Below are 23,567 nucleotides of genomic sequence, written 5' to 3'. Positions count from 1 at the left end.
CCCTTTTCTGTGATGTTACAGCCTCTGGGGAAATTTCTGCTACACGTAATGAAAACCAATATACTATACACTGTATTTACCAAAAGGAAAAAAATATATAAAAATAGTTTCTCCCCAAAATTTATATTACTTTCCAAAATTGATACACGTAATATGATTAGTTTTAAGCCTATATGAGAAAAAATCCCGAAAATAGCGAGAGCCTAAAAGCTTTTAACTTAACCTACTTATAATATTAAAAGAACAAGAAACATCTAAAAGGTTTATGAAAGAATTTTCGATGAAAAATATTTTCGGTAAGAATAGGAATGATGATTAAACATTGTGTTATATTTAGAACTTGTTTGATCAGATGGTTGAGAACTGATCTTACGTAGGTCATGTGGACTTATGAAACATAAATATATATTGTTTGTACTTATGTGTTCCTAAGCAATGAATGTGACTAAAGAACAACTGTAAGTTAATGTTTGTATATTCATATTTATCTGTGCGATATCGCAGTCTAAAAAATACCAACCGATCTTGAATATTTTATATATTTCGCCAAAAGTTTTCTTTCATATTAAAAGTCACAAATTGTGACAAGACAAAAATAGCATTCGTACTGAGGGATTCAAATATCCCCGAAGGTTCTGACGTATATTGTTTACTAGGAACCATGCTCTTGTTATGTTGGTACTAACACTCCCACACGAAAACCCAAAGTAAATAATTGTGTGCAGGGAGAACTTTGTCACAACCTTCGTGGGTAGGCGGACCCTATTTGTAATTTACGACCGAATAATGATAAGGACCTATCTATACTAAATTTAAAAAAGAAAATTGAACCTTCATTTTGGAAGTCGGTTTATGCTTGCCGATTCCCGCGGTTTTAGTAGAACCTCGGAAATGACTGTAGGTATGCGCCCATCAAAAAGGCATTATATGTACAGGTCATAAAACGTTTTCTGAAATCTTATTGAGTAGCACAGGAAAGTAAAAGAACAATGGCCTAGCATTTCTATCAATATTAAAGGATAAAACGAAAAGTAAATATGATAAAATCTTTTACAAAAACGATCATCAATCCTCAAGGATCCTATTAGTTTCTGGTCAAAGTAAATATCTATAAAAAGGCTATAAGAAAGAAAGTCAAACAAAGAGTTATTGAACGAGCCGAGTAAATATGACCAATAGATGAAACTAAACAAAAAATAAATCCTTTAGCTGTATGGAATTATGTTTGAACTAGCAACGTAGGCGATTCATTTCTTTTGCCCATTTTTTGCCTGCGATTTTGCTCAAAAATATATTTTGTTACCTAAACAAGTTATACTTGAAAAAAATCCTTTATAAAGCAAACGAAATATTTTATAATTGTACACTGTGTCTTCAAAAGAAAATATTTTTTCACGTATTCAAAAATTTTATTACAAAATGCTAGTCTTTGTGTTCACATTCGCTCTTAAAAGTAACCAAACCTTTGTCTAGGAAAACGTCTAGATCTGAAAATGAATGACGAATGTTTTATTTAATTTCGATATGTACCTAAAGGACATTGTTCCGGCTCCATACATGTTCTGCCTAAGAACCGTTTGAATGGAAAGTGACTTCTATAAACTCTTAAAATTATATGGAATCCTATGAAATAAGTTTTCACGAACGGACACTTCAGGAAACTAAAATAATTACGAAAAAAGTTAATATTTTGAGGTTATAAATAAAAAATAACCAAGCTTGCGTGAAATATCAGAGTAGTGTTATCAAACTACACTATACAAAATATCAACAATACTATGTACAGCTCTATATGTTCTCTTCTAGATCTAGGAAAAGACTACTCTACTAGATACTAGGAAAAGAGATAGTAAATAGTCAAGTTTAAGATAATTCTTTGACAATGATCATTTTATAAAGTTGCATTTTCTGTCTGTCCCTATGAATGCTTTAGATCTTTAAAACTACGCGATGGATTTGGGTGCGATTTTTTTTTATTTTTTTTTAATAGATAGAGTAGGTCAAGAGGAAGGTTAACACCAAGGTTTTATATTGCCACCGTGCGAAGACGGGGCGTGTGACTAGTTTTCATAAATGCTTAGAATTTTTATGAAAAACAACTACCTAAACGCTTTTGCTTTCAACGTTACGTTTCTTAATATATAGTGAATCCACTTTGGATTTGTGATAAAACGTATCCAAAATGGAAGAGTTCCATTCACCACAATTCATAAAATATCGATATTATTACGATAGAGAATTATTTATTTAAATGATTGATACTACTTTTATATTAGACAGTTACCTAGCTATCTACATGCCATAAGGCGGGAATCGAACCCGCGGTCTATTACCAAGAAGGTACAGACCATACTAAAAATGTCATTACCACACAAAATAATTTAACAGTTAAAGTAAGGTTTACCAATAACAATGAAAGAGGTTTTCGAGGATGTGCAATAAAAACAATATTTATATTCAATTAAAGGTTTTTAATCATCAATATTTCTCAATAATATATTATCTAAGAACTGAGCAGGGGGTTCAATTGAGTTTTGGTATCTCGCCCAGCTTAAATACCAGATAATAGTCATTATGTGGGCACAACAGCCCACTGTTCTACGCCCAAAGATACAATTGCAACAGTATGCCTGATGGTAGGAGCTTCTTACAAAGTACACAATTGCGTCCAACAGTGCATTGCATCTTATTATGCTCGACTGCTTGAGACCAACACGTCGTACATATAAGGTCATGAGCTTCAACCTGTAATAATAAATACAAAAAACATTAGTAAATATCAAGTAACTTGCAATTGTGGCAATTGATTTGAAAACCGAGAAATTGTGTGCTTATGAAAACATAAGTAGGAAACATTCTTATCAAATATCAAAATTAGAAAAACACTTTCGTAGACCACTTACCATACGGGGAACGGTCCATTGTTGTATGCAACGAAGTATATCTTCGTTTTCTAATACCAAAGAACCTCCAGCAGATCCACAATTTATACAATATACTATATTCTGCATCCATTGTTGTAATTATAATATAACTAAATTCGATCACAGACAGAGCAATATCCGAAAATGCTAGTAAAATCCAGTTCTTCACACAAAGCCGAGTCTACCAAGTACGCGTACAACTTTGGCTTGATTACGGACTCCGATATCTAATCCATATGATATACCATGAAACGCATAGAAAATCACAAAAGAAACGATAGTCGCAAAGCTATCAAACTGACTTCTAGCAAACTGACTGAAGTACACCAGTGTTGCCAATTACGAAAACTATAATCCTACTCGAGTGCCAAGCTAGAAATTCGCGATTTCGCTCAAAACCATCTTAAAACATTATACAAATACTAGTTTTTTTCTAGCTAGTCAGTTTAGGTATTTAAATGAATAAAGTGTTAGCAACTAATTTTAATAACCGACTTCGGAAAGGAGGTTCTCAATTCGATCCGTATTTACCGAAATCCCGAAAACTTCCGAAACTGGCAGCACTGGCCGACGGAACATTTTATAAGGCATCAATAATTGTGACCCTACTTTTTATTTGGAATTTTTTTATTTGAAGTGTCCGTGGAATACTATGTTTCAAACAATATAAAAATAAATAAAAATTATAGTATAATTTATATTCACATCGGTTCTTAGGCCAAAATTGAACAATGTCCTTTAAGTCCTTCCCTATAACTACAAAGACACTATGTAATTTTATACTATTATAAGACTAATTATCGCACTCGGAGCCACAAGATACAAGCTGCGCTTAGTTTGTGGCTCAACGACAATGTCAGAGCTATGTAAAGGTATGATTCCGATCGACGCTGCACGCAGCAGTGTTGCCGCAGCAGTGTTGCCGCAGCAGTGCTGCTCAGCAGTGCTGCCTGCCGCGCTGATTCCGAGCAACGCGGCAGTGTCGCTCTGTTCGTGGTGATGCGTTGTTGTGTATTCGTAAGTTTACTTAGAGTTGACAAGATGTCGATTGATGACCAACTTTTATTTATACTGTTGGAAGAGTAAGAAGACGACGATGATTTGTTGTTGCTTTCTGTCAATAGGAAAAGAAAAGCAACAGACTCGTTTTATAAAAGCAGACAACGGGAAGGATGTTACAAGACGCTGATTAAAAACCATTTAATAAGTGATGAAAAAAAATTTAGAGAGTACTGCCGTTGAAATAAAAAACAGTTCATTAATAAAAATATTAATAGAGCGTACTGACATTGCTTTACAACGATGCGATTTTCTTCGCAAAATAAAACAAACTGAGATAAGGTAGTATACTTAGATGAGACATGGCTGAACGCCAATCACATCGTAGGTAAGGCATTACTAATAAACGTCACGGATAGCTGCAGTTCGGACTCTGAGGTAACTGAGGAAACGCTTAACCTTGTATCCGATTCAGATTGATTAAATAAAATACAAATATACTGTGTTTTTTTTTACTCAAAGCATTTGTAAACTTCCAACAAATTATCGATATTTTGTTTATCGATGTGTCCCTTTTTTTCGATAACAGCTTGACGACGTAACTTTTGCAGCACGTACCACGTACATTTCCATTGAGTTTTTTTTTTCATTATTTCCGAACATTACGTAATAATTTCTTAATATTCATTTTTATAATTTAAAAATGTACACAGTTATGATTTTTTCGATTTTTTTATGGGCCTGTAAAGGATTTGTTGTGACAGGCCGTCACTACAATGTCTAACGAACTGTCAGACGCGTCACTACTGGTCTGTCGCGGCGGCAGGGCGATACTGACGCGCAGCAGTGCTGCGGCAACACTGCTGCGTGCAGCGTCGTTCGGAATCATACCTTTAGGTTACTTTTGTCAATAAACATTATTTTATTTTATTTTATTTTTTATTTTATGTGTTTTACTTTTTTCCCAGAAATTATTTGTCACTGCCAAAATCGCAAAAACTTTTATTACATCGCAACATCGTTAAGACATATAAATAAAAATATTGGACTCAAACATAAACATATGTATTAATTAACTATATAGAAAGATAAGCTTCCAAATGGGTTTTTATTTACACTCAGATACATTAAATGGGAAATCTCCAATCAATCATTTACTCGTGATCTATTATTATTTTTTGGGGAAGCGGAAGGACCTTTTAAGAAGGTTTTAGCAAGTAACAATACAGATTTCTCGTATTTTGGCAGATTTAAAAAACGACGTACTGGCTTTTAATCTAGGATATCATGTACTACTTACGTTTAATTTTATATATGTTACAGCCATAGTGCTTAAAAATATATTATTAAAAATCACTGGTCATTATGTACAATAAACAGATTGACCTGACAATGTGATACATTAATCACTTTATCTGGATATTATTCATAATAGCTGGTCAAAGTTAGCCAAAGTAATAAATATGGTATAACCAACTTACTACTGACTAATTCTTAAAAACGGTTTAAGTTATTGTCGACTTTTTTATGGTAAATCATAAAATGATTCCTCCCGCTGTGGGTTAGCAGCGTGAAGAGAATGTCAGACTGTTAGTGACTTAGAATCTCTCCGTGGAGCGCGTGGAACAACGCGCGCTGCAGAGGCTTGCCCGTGTCTTCTAAGAGACGGAAGGACGATGAGCCACCCGAAACTCACCGCACACAGACCCACGCCTACGATGGCCGGGAGAAGTCACTCGACACCCGGGGCACCCTGGTGCCTTCCACGTCCATGGCAGCAGCTGGGATGAAAGATGTTAACTTCTCTAGCGTCTGCATGAGACGAAGGCATCCCATTACCTCTCACCCCTGACCATGGCTTGAACCAGGGCCGGGCACGAGAGGTCGCCACTGCCTATTGCCTCGACGAGGACACGGCCCTTCCCAGGCAGAGCACACCTGGACTGTGTGGTTCACCGTGTCCTCCGGGCCGTCCGTATGGTAGGCCCGACCCACACCTCAGAGGGGACTTTTAGCTACTATTATGGCGTGACCTGCACTGGCGGGCTAACTGGCCCTTTTCGAATTATATTAAGGTCAGCTACCAGACACGTGGTTAACATGAAATAATAATGTTTACCTACTTGTTTTATTACATTATCCAAGTCTATGGAGATATTATATAAAATTGCTAGTTAATGTGATTAATTCTGTGTCAATTATCACTTTATCCAAATTGAGTAGATATTACAAATAATAGCTAGACAATATATATAATATACCGACTTATTACTTTGGCTGTAATATATACATAACATAAACATTAAGTTAAGTCGAGTACGGCCAATAATTATCATAAATATTATCAAATTAGCTCAATCCGATACAACGGGTACAGGCCATAACATACAAACTTAAATACTTACTTCACTTCCAAGGGAAATCTTCACAAGTTTCTAGAACATTTTCCTTTAAAAGGCTCGATTTGTTTGCTTACAAAATGCTGGGAAATTGCTCGTAAAGAACAACAATAACTGTTCTCTTAGATATCAACACTGCACTTAAGAGGCGTTCGTGAATGCGAGCAGAGAATAGCGAGTGCTACACGACATAAAGTTTAAAGAAATATGGTGTAACATCATTATCATATATTCATGTAGAAATTATAAAGAAACCTTAAGCAACCTTTAAAGAACTATTTTTAGTATGTGCATGTAGTTCATTTTCTAGCATAAAAAAAAAAAAACATTTTATGTAACATCATCATTAAGGTGCCCAATTTCTTTATATTGTCTCAGTATACTCAATATTTCGTATGTTTACGGCCGTTCCGAATAATCTATCTGATCTTTTGCTCACGACAGATAGTTTTGACATTAGTCTCATACAAGTTATGTCTAATTCCTACCTCTATATAGTTAGCAAAACAGCCGATAGATATCATATTGTCTTTTATTTACGTCTTATATACGTATATATAAGACGTAAATAAAAGACTAATAAAAGAAAAGTTTTTTATATTTCCCTGGAAAATGCTCAGTAAAATAAAAAATCGGTAAAAAAACTTTTAAGTTAAACGGTTTTATCTTATGTGCACTGAAAACTAGAAAAAAAAAAAAACTGTTACTTACCTTAAACCTACGTAGGTGGTCCCGGTCATATTAGACTAAAATAAAAACGTGGGGCCTATTACCTAACTATTGCTGTAACACTTTCTTCTAGAGGTATAATAGGTGTGGATTGCATCGACTTACTATAATCGTAACTGGAGATTTTGACAATCAATAATCAGCCGTAGCGGGTTCACCAGCGAACGCCGAGCTCACGATCTACCAAAGTATAAAGATATGCTTTCAGGTAGGATTTCAGAGGGCCCCACGTTTTTATTTTAGTCTAATATGAACGGGACCACTTACGTAGGTTTAAGGTAAGTAACAGTTTTTTTTTTTTTTCTAGTTTTCAGTGCACATAAGATAAAACCGTTTAACTTAAAAGTTTTTTTACCGATTTTTTATTTCCTAGTTTTTAGTATTTAATGAAAATACCGAATATTCCTCATTCTATATATGGGTCAGCAACGGTGAGGGAGTGCCAAACTCTTACTGACTAAAAAACCGTTGTGTTTCGTCGTAGGCCTTTTATATACCAAGACCACGGTAACTCTTTCGAACAATCCCCCAGCCCAGGCAGGCCTTGGCCTTGTTGGGCCCCGCTGGGGTTGCTGACAGTATTCTACTTGACTAGCCCTTTCATTTGATACCCATATTGAGGGGGTTGTGGAAAAAATATGTAATCCGCCATTTTGTACCGGCGGCCATCTTGGATTTACAATGTTATTGATATTACTATATTGTATTGTCATCGGAATTCAAGGTGTGTACCAAATTTCAGATCAATCTGACAACAGGAAGATACTTAAATTTGAATTACTAAATTTGACCCAAGAAAGAATAAAACAAACAGGGTGAGCTAAATAAAACCGTTTAATAATTATCTAATTGAGTGTCCCCTTGTAACACTACGCGGTTGATAAACACGAGTGGGAGAGAGCCACTCCGAACTGACTTGAGTAGCAAAGTTGAGCTTGTTTACTCCAAGATATACTGATATACTCGACAAGCTTGTCATTAACTTTATTTGCGGAGAAATATTAGGAGGAATAATATTTTGGTTTCTTATGTAGGTATATAATTGTAAACCACCTGCGTCTGTAGTACGAATGAGCTGATTGAATGTCAAGTTAAGTAAGTTTTTTAAGTAAAATATTTTAAGTGTATTTTGTACATCTTCATCAGTAATTAGTTTGATAAGAAAGTCATCTATCTATCACTGACTATGATGTATCGGTGAACAAAATCATCTTGATGAAATAGTCGCAATTACAAACCAATGTTGTAAGTAGTGACGTTTTGATCGACTTTATGAAGAAGAATAAATTAATATTCATGATAATAAGGAAATAGGAGAATAAAAAATAATACCAAAAATGCATCTAATAATATTAAAATCTTTATTTAGGACGACACTTTCCACATATAAGACCTCGATACATATAAATATATACCGCAAAAGGGCCCAATATGTCTACGACGGGGTTCACTTTAAAATATCCTAATATACATAACTGTATAAATCATCATAATTTTTCAACGAACATGAATAAAATATATAAAAATCCTGTTTAATTCAAACAATGGCAGAGAAGCGAAATATTTTATCACAAGCCTATTAATAATTAACTTTGAAGTGTATAAAATAAGGCGTATTTTACATAAAACCGCTAATAAATATTCGATATTATTAAAAACTGTGTGTTTAATATCTCTGGTATTTACAGCATTGTAGGAACGTAAAGTGACAGAAGGTACATTTAGGAGACATGAATTAATATCAACCATTATTTTGCTTCCGGCGTGCTAGTTGGTCTTTGATCAGTAACATAACAAATAAATAGATTAATGGCCTGTTTCACCGGTAACTGATAAAGCATCAGGAACTTATCTGACAGAAAACTTTTGGTTTCACAGACCAAAAGAAAAAAAAACCTTTATCTGGCAAATAACATTAAGTCTCAGATAACTAACTGATACTTTATGGGTAACCAGTGAAACCCGTCTTAATAAACTGCAAAACGAGAACCAATATCAAAACTGCAATAACCAACTAGCATGTCTGAAGTCACCTTAACTGTAAGCTATTTATCATATCTGATAAAATACTATGTTTTGAATCGATAAGCTTATAGGCTTGGAATCTAAACAAAAATCTGCATCAATTTCATAAGCTCATTAGCATCGAGTATCGGAAAATATTACATTCAAAGTCATGCAATGTACCTTATTTCGAATAAACATATTCCATCTATTTGGTACGCTTTGTATAATATCAACATTACCGCTCTTACATTTGCATATTTACCGGAGTCAGGTCTAGAACTTCACTGTTCAAGACATGTAACCTTGAATATCATTTACATAATATATTACAGGAGATTTTATCAAGCCTTGCGTACCAAGTATCAGGAAAAAAATTGCGTGATATAAGAAGTCTAGGTACAAAAATTGCAAATATCATCAGATTTGTACATACATTGGTAGGTTTGTTGCATGTGTTTTATTGAAAAAGCAGTAATAATTGTGAGTATAGTGCCTTAAATCAATTACCGGGTTTTGTTTCGCCAGGTCAAAGTATTCGCAAATCCTATCCAAGTTTCACAGAAGACCCAATATTGCTCCTTGAGGAACTCCAAACATTTAACCAGTCACTTGCGTCTGTGTGACTATTTCACATAAGATGGGCAGCCCCAGAGTAACTTACACTCCTGTCGTTCCTCATACTTTTCTTTGAACCACTTGATAATTTTCATATACTTCTTGGTATTAATGTTTTCGGCTCTTTTCCTGTGGCGCTTGGACCTGGGGATGGCTGCGTGGGAGAGGAAACCTCCGTCGAGGACCACCATCCGATATTGTTGGAGACACATTTCCAACATCTGTATGCAAAAGACTCATTTTAACTTTGAAGATGGTTTAGCTTACTTTAAGTATTGCCTCTACCCCATCATATTCCCATAATCGACGACCTCAATGGCGCAATGGTCATCATGCCGGACCGCCGAACCTGAGGTCCCGGGTTCGATTCCCGGTTCGGTCGACATTTGTGTGATGAGCATGCTTGTTGGCCGTGGTCTGGGTGTTATGATATGTATTTATAAATATGTATATATGTAGCTATATGTAGTTTATCAGTTGTGTTAGCACCCATAACACAAGTTAATAAATAACTTACCATGGGGCTAACCGACTGTGTGTGAAAAAGGTGTCCCGACATTATTTATTATTTATTTATAGTCACGTCGAAAATTTAGGCTGTCTTTTGATCAAGCATAAACAGCTTTGTTTTAATTCTAAATTCCAAAGAACGGCTATTGGAAGATAATTAATATTTACTTGCCAAATACTACCTACAATTAATGCTACCTTTACCAATATAGCCGTCTTCAAGATTATACATAGGTACACCTTTAACAGAACCCTCCCATAATTCCATTAAGACTTGTGAAGGTATGAGATTACCTGTGTCATCTTGTCCTGGCGCCCCTCCCAGGATAGGGCTTCGCTGTACCACGGCTCCTTGTTGGTTCCGAAGTAGAGGGGCTCCCATCTGTGGTACGGGTACTCCCGCTTGGCTATCAGCATAGGCTGTAAAAAATTCTTCATTTAGTGTTTTCTAGAATGGTTCTTATGGTTGGGAAACATTTCCTACCAGAAAAAAAATAATTTCCTTTTGAAAATCAATGCGGAGGCCTTAATATCTAGCATGATGATGATGACGAAACATTTTATTTTCTATTTTATTTTCTGTATCTTACAATTCGATGTATCTGTAAAATGTAGGTTTGATAGTTCGTTTTATGTTGTATCTTTTTGACATCAACTACTAAGATTTGGTTACCAATATACCGAACAACGAACAGGCAGAAGCCCTTTGATCCATACTATAGTGTGAAAAATCCCGCAATCACTTCGGCATCGGAAACTCGTACTTTATGTACCAATAACTTTTACATTACCACGTTCTCACCATACGGGTAACTGGCACAGATAGCATATATCATGCTTCACTTGGCTACAGTTGAGAGTACCCGTGATTTATTACTAACCTCTTTCGAGATAACACAGAAAATAACTCTACGGAAACATATCGTAGTGACGCATTTTGATGAATAGGGTATGTTGCTTAAGTAATTATCTAGGAAACTTCTGACTAATTAAGTAATTATGTTTGTTCGGCGTATAATTTATGAAGATATTGTTGATGAATCTTAATCAGAGTTGGTGAAGCCTTTGTAATTAGGTTAATTAGTAACAAAAACATTGTTTCTTAGTTACCTTTATAATTTTCCGTTCACCAGATATTAAGGGAAGTAAATAAGTAAGAAAGTTAAAAGTAAATACGTTTCATCTATAACCCCATTTACAGTAGATTGGTTTTCACTCCTTCATTAGGCTAATTAACTTAAGCACTGAATCCCCACTATTGAGCTTCGTAACTACCAGTAACTTGGAAAGAGTTGTTCGCTGCATTCAGAAACTAATCGCGACAAGTACTTACAAACATTAGTTTTAGAAAAGACAAATGACTTTGAGCGAAATTCACTAGAGTCGGGAAGCTTGGCAAAACGAACTCGAGTACATTCGAGAAAGTTCGTCCATCACAACTGAACTGAGATGAATTGGAAAACGCTTCGGTTATTGAGTCAGCCAATATTGGGACAAAGTTGAAAAGAAAATATCTGAGAAGTAGTACGGAATTCACTTTTGTTTTTGTATAATTCAGTTTGCTTATAAGAATTTTAAAATGCGACTTTTGTTTATTTAGTAATTGAAATAATCAAATATTTACAAAATACACAAACCCATATTGGTACACAATGGTTTAACACTTGATTGTAGCACGTGAGTCTTGGTATATACCTAAAGAAACGAAAAAAAGAACGCTTGCAAATAAAAAAATACGTAGAACAGTAACTGCCGAACATAAAACCAATGACATCAACCCAGCAGAAAGTCCAAACGACTTATAAAGGTATTCCCATAACAGCCACAAGTTCAAATTAGGACCCCGTTATAGCTGGTTAGCATTCTAATACGATAAAGTGGCCCAGTTAGGACGCCAAGCTCTCAATAATTAGTTGGCAATTAGTACGGGTGACGCAGACTACGTCTATGAGACGGGCGGGGGGAGGGGTAAAGTGTGTTAGAACTACGGAGCAAGGAACGATGAGCGGAGATGTCTTAAGGCAGGTGGGTATGGAGCCATTCTTCTTGTTCAAATACGTACGTTGGGCATGACCAAAATGATCAGCTACGAGTGATCTAAAGAGGCGTTCGGGTTACTTGAGACATAATATCTGTCAATGATTTGTGTTCTTATAAAAAATGGGTGGATTTCAAAGAAGGCGTATAACGGCGTAGACAGTAACTTTCCTCGTTCCCCGAACCACCGCGTTTTGGCGACGCTTTCTTAGAAGATTTTCCTTTATGACAGATCCGCTCGTCATTTTGTCCTCCATGTTTAAAACTATGCCTGTCACTCGACAAGATTGAACCGCAATGATTGAGAACGCTCAGTTCCTAGCAATCCTATCGAAGATGGAGGAAACGATTTGATTGACTGCCGAATACGGTCTGACAGGACTCTGCGATGTATTGAAATTCTTGACATAGCTCGGTTTTATGTTTCATGTAGGCCCAACCACTATACTAACTGTACTTCGAAAATTACAGTTTCAGTAGATACATTTCGAAAGAATATACACGAAACGTCTTTATAAAATTCTAGCTTCTGTTCATCTACTTTTATCTTTACTAATATTATGACTCCAAACTATGTGACGCTTTCACGCCAAAACAACTGAGCTGATTTAAACACATATGTAGAGATAGTCTACTTAGTCTAGAGCCTGAAAAAGGCCTCTTTTTATCTGGGTGCAGGAAATAGTTCCCTTGAGAAGCAGGAGATACCATGGAGCATAGGTAGTTAGTAGCTTGTTTTATTAAAATTCTTGTAAGTAAATACTGAGATTACTCGAGGTTTCTTGAATTATGTTAAAAAAAAAACGACTTCTTAGAAAAAAACACTCTTAGTAAGTAGTGCTGAATAATACCGGCAACAAATGCAATCCGTTCATCAAAGTCATTCTCATGCACCCGATTATCTTTGAGAGTATATAATAGTACCCATAATAAGATGGAAACGAGTTTTTGCGAGACTTAACCCTGCATCCGACACTTTTGTTTGAGATATCTTGCTTTTGTGTTAAAGATGCTTACAAAGATGTTAAAAGTACTTACTTTTATAATATATTTGTTTTCCGTAACGCTATTTAGTTTAATCATTTTTTGTAAGGATGCCGAAAAAACTTAAGTACTTTATGAAAAAAATATAATATGGATTTCTACTGCTCGACAGGTAAGCTACTGTGTCTTGCCTTTGAGCGCGAGACAAAATTTATGATGAGTGCTGACCTTCTCGTACACTAATAGTGACGAAACTGTAAATTATCTCACGTAGTTTTAGTTAGTGTTTAATTCTATTATTTTTATTTTTAAGTCATATTGTGTAAATGACCGTCTTTCTTTCTGTGTTGCTTAGACGAGACATTTCCCATCAGTATTGAAATTCATCTTAATCCAGCACATAATACATTTGATTTACCACGCTCTATTGACACCACACATTTTCCGTATCAAACATCCTGAACACACAATAATATTTCACACACAAGTACGCTTCCGTATTCTTAATGCTTCCGACCATCCATCATACATTCCAATACTTGCTTAATGGATGTTCGACAGAATTTGACAAATAATCATATTAAAGACAATATTAATTTTAAGTAATACCTAAAGGTATGTCCGACTAGGCAGATCTTATATTAAGTATTCATGTATCGTTTATTTAAAGACCTAAAATAAATAGTTTGCTGTGCCACATCTGTCTCAATAAAAAATCTTTCAATCCCTAAAACCGCAACGCAATATCAAAATACATAGTTATAGATAAATGTTCCATTTAATGGAATACAAACAAATTGTTTCAATATATTCTCATGGACTCTTTCAATCTAAGACATACCTAAGATGAAGGAACGAAAATTAGGATCTAATCTAGGCATTAATTTTGATCAAGTACCTATTCAACGTAGTAGAATGATTACCTCAGCCAAAACGAATAAACATTAGATTGGTCTAGATAAATCTGTTTGTATGTACATCTAAGAAACCTCATCACACAGATGTGAATTCGTGTATAAATCTATGCTATTACAATGTCTATACCGCAGAGTACGTAAAGATGAGCAGAGATGCCAAAAGGTAGTAATAGTTCAGGCGCCTTCTTGTAGGTCAAATACGTACGGTAGACGTGACCAAACCGATCAGTTACAAGTGTACTATGTCCTAACGAGGTGTTCGAATGGGCGGGATTCAAAGAAGTAGTATAAGAGCAGCGACAGTAACGTTACCCGAACACCCGCATTTTGGCGCACTACTATCAGAGGAGATTTTCCGTTATGACAACTCCGTTTGTCATTTTGTTGTCCATGGTTAATACATATCTTGACAACGCACGGACAGACATACTGCGTCTATCTGGAATTCTGTATACATATTGGCTATTATAAAGCTGAGAAATACCAACACGTAGAATCGATCGAATTTACGCTACTTGTAGCAGTCAGTTTGGGGATGGGTGACTATAAATTGTTTATAAACCTAGTTCATTGCTCTCTGATTACGATACGTTACCATTAGGAAGCCTGCGAGAAACCGTCAGTTGCACAAGGCCCCATTAAAGTTAAAGCTTCTTTAAATCTATTGGTGACTCTTTCTTTGTCAGCAAGATAAAAAGTGTCAGCAATAGAAGCTTTATCTTTAATGGAGCTTTGTGCAACTGACGGTATGTCTACTAATTTAATGTAAGGGCTTTTTTGAAACAGTAAATATTTTGTCGTCATTCCGTCAATCTGTACTCCTGTGTCAATTTGTATTGTAAATACAGTGTCTAATTTTGTCAACCTATTTCCTAGCCAATTTACAGTAAATCTATGAATGATGCCTAGAAATAAATTCTCTCATAAAAATAATGTAAAGTTGCATCTATACGTTTCTATAGTTTTTGAACTTCAATATTCATCAATAAAAGTTTTTAATCAAGGCTTCAAAATAAAACGCAGTAAGAATTGCAATCTATTAGCTCACTCAATCTAACGCAAATAATTTCTGCAATTCGTTCCGTCAATACGCAATTACAATCATACTGATTGGACTTACTTATCAATGAAGTGATTTGATTCAATTCATACAAGGTTTTTGTTGTAAACATTTTATTTAAATTGGAAGGTAATTTATCAGAAACAGCTTGGCTTGAAATAAAATAGAGGAATATTTTGCTTGATTGTTGGTATATGATGTAAGGGTAACACAAAGATATAAACTAACACAAACATGACATCTGAATTTTGTTCTAGACCTATTAGAAACATGCTGATGTCATTCAAGTAGGTTCCTTCAAAATAAGCACATTAAACAAACCTTGCTTTCAAAAGGTGTTCACAGTTTATAAAATCTACCACAATAGAAGTTACAAATGACTCACTTGGTACATTATGTTTAAAACAATAATGATATCTTAATTCCAAAAAATTGTGTGTTAAAATAAAATACTTTGGTTTTGCGCCAAAGTACAATTTTATCCTGTTATCACTACCGAACATGAGGCAAGCCACTCCGCCGGCAGAAGCTAGTCTCCAGTAATCCGATTCGATATGGCTCGACTCGACTCTCATAAGGAAAACGTTATATAACAGATGTTGGTGTAATCTACAAATATTTTCCGGGTAACAGAAATTGCCAGCTTGAATCCATGTTTTTGGGTAAAAAGCTACCGGTACAAATTCACACATGCCTTTCTGTATTTTGTTGATGCAGTGGGTACCTAACTATTCTTATAGTTTCACCTAAGTCTCGGAGACTCATGTTATCTGTATTGGAATTACCATTAGGAAGGCACGTTTGAAAACTATCAACACTATCGACTTCTTCGGATTTGACAATTAGTACTTATTATGGCTTCTAAAAAAGAAAGAATAGAGTTACTTGTAATCATTCTTAAGATGTCGAATCACAAAGAATAATCATATCAAATACTCAAAGCATCCACAAGAAATCATCATCATGAACATACATAAAAATGGAAGTCAAATAATCCACTCGCTTTTCCTAAAGTTGGATGAAAAGTGTGTATGTCTTACCTCTAAAACATTTTTCGAAGGTCTCATAAGCCATGTCTGGAGTCCTGGAAACCGCTGGCAATGAGGACACACCCGCTGGTGGAAGTATGTCGCTCGGTTCGTAGCTATCATTTGAATTAACCTGGTGAAGAAACATTCTGGATAAAAACAAATGTTGGCAGAAATAAAGGGTTGGGTACATGAGTGATTGTTAATCGCACCACCTTTGTACCAGTTTGGCATACTGCCAAAAGTATATGGGCCTTTGTACAACCTCTATATAAGACTTAGAAATTGCCGGCGACATGTGCCACGGTTGAGGACCACATTCTTCAATAAACCCACGTTTTATGTTATTGTACCGAAGGAATGTTTTACCATACATATCAACAACATTCCAAACACATTTTCAAAAATTCAACGTCTAAAGAAGAGGTATGCATAAAATTGGAACCAATAAAAATATTCCATCTCAATAAAATTTTACGTCGCTTTACAAGTGCATGCCGGAGGGTACATTTACTGGTTGGAACTCGATAAAATTGATATAAAGTACGTTTTGAAAACGGCACGCCTTCAGCGTAAATTTGGAAGAACGTGAAATTATAATAAATGCAAAAAAAAATGTATTGGAATAGGTGATAGAGCGTAGAGTACTTTTCTCTCATATCGAGCTCAATGACACCGAAAAAGAATAATTAAAAGACAGTCCATGAGACAATTTAAATTCAATGACAATTCAAAAATATTTTGGAAACCAAAGGAATTAAATGTCCACATTGCGCACTTTCTTTCAAATCTAAACTCTGAAACCAGGACTCTGATGTTGAAATCGGGCATAACACATAGCTAGTTCATTACATTTCGCAACTTTGTTTCAAGTCCTCTCTTCAAGCGAGAAGCATGGACTTGCGGCTTTATATTGTTATTGATTCTATTCAGTAAGAACCAATGCTTTACTATCATGATAGGATCACAAAAAAAACTTATGATTAAACAAATCGTCTGATTAGCAATATTGATTACATCTTTGCGGTAATATTTTTCTTTCCTACTTATGGGTCATGACGTTCTTTCTAGTCAAGTCACGCACAAGAAATAATAAAAGAATTATGATAGCTAGGCATCAAGAATATATCGTGTGGAAACGTCTGAAGTAGAAACTAGTTGATATGTGCCCTGAATATATCTGAGATACTAATCTCTATCTTGATAGAAAAACAATGATATGGAACGCTACCTAAATTGGTTTTGGATTCAATTTCGGGTACTTACAAAGAAGACGTGTCAGGTATAGTAAGTTGATTGAAAAAAAATATATGTCTTGTGACGGCATTCGAAAATATACGTACTAGTTAATCTCATACCGTACATAAGTATACTCAACTTTAATTTTAATATACTAGGTATATTGTAAACTAAGGATCGATTGCTATGAAAACTGCATTGTAGTTACTCAACAACGACAAAATAAATCCTTCTCAACACAATGAGGATCTGCTGCTGAAGTATGTAGCTGCTTTAGGTCTTACACACAGCTCAAAAGTTGCAACTATTCAATGACAAGAAAAGAGCAACCTTCTACACAAGACCGCAACAATAGCAACAAAAGGAACTATATATAAGCACTAAGCACGCTCTCTGTATTCCTTTGTACTGCTCGCGTAAAAAATAAACAATTTATCAACTTACGTAACTTTTTCGTGCGGGATTTTCTCTCCTCTCTCCACTTCAAACAGAGGTACGACAAACACAGTCTTAGCAAACACACAGCCAGCGTCCCTTTTCTCATCCCCCATTAATTTCCTTATCATCTTCAAAAATTTCGGCGCCAAACCGTGACTCGGCACCATTTCTATATCGGACACTAAGAAATAATTGGTCGTCGATGCGTTTCTCGCAACATTCCTACCAACGTTTATTGGATACATCATCAATGTTGACCGTCTATATGTGTTTGTATAATCTATGTTCTGTCCTGCACAATCCTCAAATCTAAAGTCAGGCACAACGAATCCTGAATCTGGAAGCTTTAACATCATACGTTCTATTTTATTCTTTCGCGCTCTCTGTATGTATTCCGCTCTAGTCTTATTATTCAACTTGCGATAATTTTCTAATTTCTGTCTTAATAATTCTTTCGTCGTTATGTTTACCATCTGAACTGGTGGAGGTGGTGTGGTTAAAAACTTTCTTCTCTCTTTCAAAGTTCTTAATTTGGGTAACAGACGTTTCGGGAAAAATAAATGAACTGAAACTTTAGCCATCATCGGGTAACAATGGCATAAGTGGTCTAATATTTGCATAGCAATGTCTAGATCGTAGCTAGGTACAAATGTAGCAAGACTGATAGGACCATCCCAAAACTTTGCAATTTCTACTATATGATAGAGAAATTCTGGGGTCGCTTGAGTAACGTACGTCACTGCGTCAACTTTGCTGGTGTTAAGGAACGCCATACCCGTAATGGCATTGTAGATAACCCCGTAGTGGCTCCTACTGCCAGTTTCAGGGGACGGCAGTACTGTGATTGACCTCCATCTGAGAGTATTCGGCAGGCCATAGTTGAACATGCAAAAACTCATGTTCCCGGGCTGGCGGCCTCTTAGGAAGGCGCCTGGGCTGTAGCTAAAATCACCGACCCTCCGCTGTGGGAGTGGGTGCTCGTGGTGTCTGTATGCGTACATCTGAAGTACTGCGGTTATGGTTAGTATGAAGAAACCTATAAGAAGTATGGTCGAGTGTTTCCTTGTCAACCTGAAGGAGTAAGCTCCGAATATCCGCAGGCATCTCGACATCTTTATCTTTCATTGTTTTTATTTATAATGCTCTTTTGCTAAACATGCTCGCTCTTTACAATAATTTGTTATTACACTGTATACACTTAACACACACTGACACCATAATTAAATTAACTTTCGTCTCATTATTTTGGACAAGATTTTTTGTAAACACAACACACAATGACAAGAAACGAGTAGGGCTGCGGTAACCTGGTTTCCGCACCCAAATAAACGCCTACAGCCTCTCACGACATACTAGAATTTTGAAAATAATTAGTAGACCACGAAATAATTGTTGTATCAACTCATTAAGTTTCGGAAGTTTGTTAAAATAATGTTATTTTCACATCAATTTTGGAGACGTATTTCATCACCGTATAACGTCGTATTTGACAGTTGCTGCGCGCGCCGTTGACAATCTGCGCAACTGGGAAATCAATATTCCCGCCACGGTGTTACGAGTGCGTTCTCGATTACTGATTTTAAATACAAATACAAGTTCGGAAAACGCAAAGAGTTTTTAATATAATTTTATTGTCGATAGACGACAAATACCATAGAAGTTATGATACTGCAACTAGACTATGCACAAAATTCAACACACTTTTAGGATTTATAGTACTCTTTCTGATTATATTTAATGAAAAACAATACATTTTTTCAGTCGTAATAGAAAATGAACTTTTTGTTTCTATTACTTTTGTTTTATGTATGTTGTTTGTTCCACAAACTTTCTACCTATGAGGAACACTATTAATAATTTTGTCGTACAGGCACAGTAATTTAAAAATACGTCATGTAATTGCGTAGCTTGAGGTAATCAATAACATGAGGTATTTTTTTAATTACTTTTAGAATTATACAGGCAGTTATTTTATTTTCATGAATAAAACACAACGTAGGCACTAATAGTTGACCCTTAACTTACTTCTATGGAGACATAAGTAGAAAGCAAGAAGTATTTATTTAAAGTATTGAATACCGCACTGTTAATTACAAGGTTCGGGGTTTGATTAGAGTCCAGTTAATATCTTTTTAGGTATTTTACATGATTAGCGAAATAAAGATAGGCTCACAAGGGTCAAAGTAAAATATAATAATTTTGTATGCCTTTTAGTATTTTTATCTACAAAAATAGTAAAAAAGTCTTAGGTAAGTATACTAAAAATAGTCAAAGAATACGCAATTCTAATAGAAACGCTGATAAGATTACGCGCTCATTGAATAGAATGTTCATTGAATCAATGTCATCATCCTCCTGCCCTTATCCCAATTTCATTTGGGGTCGGCGCAGCATGTTTTCTTCTTCCATACTCCTCTATCTCCCGTCATCTCACAAGTAACATTCTTTCTTACCATATCTACTTTCACACTATCCATCCATCGTTTTTTTGGTCTTCCTCTTCCACTATATCCGTCCACGTTCATACTCATCACCTTCCTCACAACATGACTCTCATTCCTCCGCATCACATGCCCATACCACGACAGCCGGTTTCCACGCAGTTTTTCTGATACCGGCGCCACTTTCAAACTTCCTCTTATATACTCATTCCTCACTCTATCCATTCGCGTAACTCCACACATACCTCTTAACATTCTCATCTCTGCCGCATGCAATTGTCTTTCATTCGTCGCTTTTGTGGGCCAGCACTCTGATCCATACAAGACAGCAGGTCTGACCATACTCTTGTAAATTTTCCCCTTAAGTTTAAGGGGAATACGAGGGTCACAAGTTGTTCCCGTTACCTGCCGCCATTTCATCCATCCTGCGTTAATTCTGTGCGTAACTGTCCGATCTATTTCGCCATCGCCCTGAATAAGCGAACCGAGGTACCGGAAATCGGAGCAGACTGGAAGAAGTGCGTTATCAAGCGCTATGGCTTCAGGACTGGAGAGGCCGCCGAAATCGCAGAACATGTATTCGGTCTTGGTTCTGCTGATTTTTAAGCCAACATTCTCCAGTCTCTGTTGCCAACTCCCCAATCTGCTCTGGATCTCAGGTCCGTCTTCACTAACCAGGACGATGTCGTCGGCAAACAGCATGCACCAGGGTGCCTCCTCCTGTATGTCCGCCGTCAAGGCGTCCATAATAAGCAGGAAGAGGTAAGGACTTAAAGCAGACCCTTGGTGCAGGCCCACAGCCACACTGAACTGGTCAGTATTGCCGGCCGACGATCGGACATACGTACAGGACTGCCTGTACATCGCACGAACTAACTCCACATACTTCCCAGGCACACCTTTCTCTTTCATGGCCCACCACAACACTTCCCGAGGCACCCTATCATACGCTTTCTCAAGGTCAATGAACACCATGTGCAGATTCCTGTGCACACGTCTGTACTTCTCGCACAATTGGCGAAGTGCGAAGATGGCGTCCATTGTCCCTCGACCTGGCATAAACCCAAATTGGTTTTGGGTAATTTCACTCTCTTCTCGCACTCTTTTCTCTATCACTTTCTCCCATACCTTCATAGTATGCGACATGAGCTTTATCCCTCTATAGTTGCCGCAATCTTGCACATCCCCTTTATTCTTGAAGATGGGCACTAGCGAACTACTGCACCATTCTTGCGGGATGACTTCTTCATGCAGCAACTTATTGAAGAATAAAGTTAGCCACATACATCCGTTCCTCTTTAATACCTTCCATACTTCAGCTGGTATATCATCAGGGCCCAAGGCCTTTCCATTTTTCACACTTCCAAGCGCTCTTTCAACCTCATCCATGCTAATTTCTCTTACCAATCCCTTATTTACTTGTGCCTCTTGGAGTATTCCATTCCAAACATTCTCTTCATTCATAAGCTTTTCAAAATAAACCTTCCATATCTCTTTTATTTCCTCATCTTTACATAAAACCTTGCCAGATTCATCTTTCATGCATTTTATGTGGGTTATGTCCCTCGATCGTCTTTCTCTCTCTTTCGTAATACGGTAGAGCTCTTTTTGGCCTCTTGGACTGTCCAGGGAGTTGTACAACCTCTCCTGCGCCTTAGCTCTGGCAACTGCTACCGCCTTCTTTGCTTTCCTCTTCCATTCCATGTAGATTCTCTTTCTGTCATCCTTCAGACTTGCATTCACTATTTCAACATTCTGCCACTCTTTGAATGCTACTTTCTTTTCTTTCAAAACCTTTTGTACCTCATCATTCCACCACCATGTATCTCTATCTATCAAACCTTTTCCTCTCGACTCTCCGCACACGTCTTTTGCGACTTCCCTTATATGGCTTGCCATTTCACTCCAACATTCATTCACACATCTACCTTCCATCTCCTTCATTTCTGAAATTTTGTCCACAACCTGACTCCTAAATACATCAGCACATTCTTCCTTCTCTAGCATACGCCATCTAATCCTTGGAGGGGGCCGATCTTTGTTGCTTTTGGGCAACACAGTCACTTTGACATCCAGAATCACAAGTCGGTGCTGAGTGACTAGTGCTTCGCCTGGCAGCACTTTGCAGTTTTTGACACAGCATAGACTACTCCGCTTCACTAGGAAGTAATCTATCTGTGTCGCGTGGTGGCCGCTCTTATATGTCACGAGGTGCTCCTCTCGTTTATTGAACCACGTGTTTGTTATGGCCAGGTCGAAGGCACTGGCAGCTTGAAGTAATGTCTCGCCGCTTGCATTCCGGGTTCCAAAACCCCTACCACCATGCACTCTCTCATATCCATCGCTCAGTCTTCCTACGTGACCATTAAAATCCCCACCCACATAGACTTCCTCACTATCCTGTACATTCATCATCAAGCAGTCAAAGTCCTCCCAAAACTTCTCCTTTACACTCTCCTCGCAGCCTGACTGCGGCGCATAAACACTTATCACGTTTATGGCCTTGCCGTCCACAATTAATTTAACCGCTATTAGTCTATCATTCATTCTTTTAACATCTACTACACATTCTTTCAGCCTGTTGTCCAAAACTATACCCACACCATTTCTCTTGCCGTCACTTCCACAATAGAAAAACTTATATCCTTCACCTATCTCTCTAGCCCTTGCACCCTTCCATTTTGTCTCTTGCAGGCACGCTACATTTATTCGTCGCCTTTTCAAAACATCTGCTAGCTCTCTTCCTCTTCCAGTCATCGTTCCTACATTCCAACTCGCATACCTCAATCTCAATTCTCTCACACTTTGAGCTTGCATCTTACGTCGCACCCGCCCGTTTTGGTGCGACAACCCTTGTCCATTTCCCACAGGAGCCGGGTGCTGCTCCTGCGCGTCGCCTGTGGGGTACGCCCTAGCCCTATCGCTCATAACTTTATTTACTTTCTTCATACTGCAGAAGTTTTGGCTTAAGTTTTATGGTCGGCCGCCTGCCTGACACCAACCCTCTTTGGGAATGCTATTGTGGTGAATTACCCGTCACCGTGCGGGTGGCCCAAAGTACAGATGTTATGCACTGGCCTTTAGGTTCCCTTTAGTCGCCTCTTACGACACCCACGGGTGTAATTAAATTATTTAATTGAATTCGATTTAAACAGTTCGTTGATTTTATTTAATCTCAAGTATTTAAAATAAATAAGAAAGGTATTTACTATCTTCAGATTTCTTTTTGATTACGTTCCA

At 36.9% G+C, this 23,567-nt stretch overlaps 2 protein-coding genes across 2 annotated transcripts; both read right to left on the bottom strand.

The window, feature by feature from the left end:
- Positions 1-8,388: 8,388 nt before the first annotated feature.
- Positions 8,389-19,333, bottom strand: LOC124635716. Its single transcript, XM_047171668.1, has 4 exons — positions 17,893-19,333; positions 16,222-16,342; positions 10,478-10,603; positions 8,389-9,894 (listed from the first exon to the last, which is right to left on the bottom strand). Exons 1-4 carry the CDS (start codon positions 18,996-18,998, stop codon positions 9,682-9,684), a joined length of 1,566 nt encoding a protein of 521 aa, XP_047027624.1. The 5' UTR covers positions 18,999-19,333; the 3' UTR covers positions 8,389-9,681.
- LOC124636034 lies at positions 19,229-23,276 on the bottom strand. The gene is made up of 2 exons (XM_047171990.1): positions 21,331-23,276; positions 19,229-19,238 (listed from the first exon to the last, which is right to left on the bottom strand). The coding sequence occupies exons 1-2, from the start codon at positions 23,274-23,276 to the stop codon at positions 19,229-19,231; spliced, it is 1,956 nt and encodes a 651-aa protein (XP_047027946.1).
- Positions 23,277-23,567: the final 291 nt, after the last annotated feature.

This window comes from Helicoverpa zea, chromosome 13 (assembly GCF_022581195.2).
Source record: "Helicoverpa zea isolate HzStark_Cry1AcR chromosome 13, ilHelZeax1.1, whole genome shotgun sequence".
In the NCBI taxonomy this organism is placed as follows: Eukaryota; Metazoa; Arthropoda; class Insecta; order Lepidoptera; family Noctuidae; genus Helicoverpa; species Helicoverpa zea.
This window is presented reverse-complemented; position numbering and strand designations above follow the sequence as displayed.

What these genes read in the sequence shown, in the direction of transcription:
- LOC124635716 (XM_047171668.1), bottom strand. Translation starts at nt 18,998, where the DNA reads ATGTCGAGATGCCTGCGGATATTCGGAGCTTACTCCTTCAGGTTGACA. An exon ending in ATCCCGCACGAAAAAGTTAC is followed by an intron (nt 16,343 to 17,892) that starts GTAAGTTGATAA and finishes TTTCTTCACCAG; the next exon opens with GTTAATTCAAATGATAGCTA. An exon ending in GCCAGGACAAGATGACACAG is followed by an intron (nt 9,895 to 10,477) that starts GTAATCTCATAC and finishes TTTTGCATACAG; the next exon opens with ATGTTGGAAATGTGTCTCCA.
- LOC124636034 (XM_047171990.1), bottom strand. Translation starts at nt 23,276, where the DNA reads ATGAAGAAAGTAAATAAAGTTATGAGCGATAGGGCTAGGGCGTACCCC.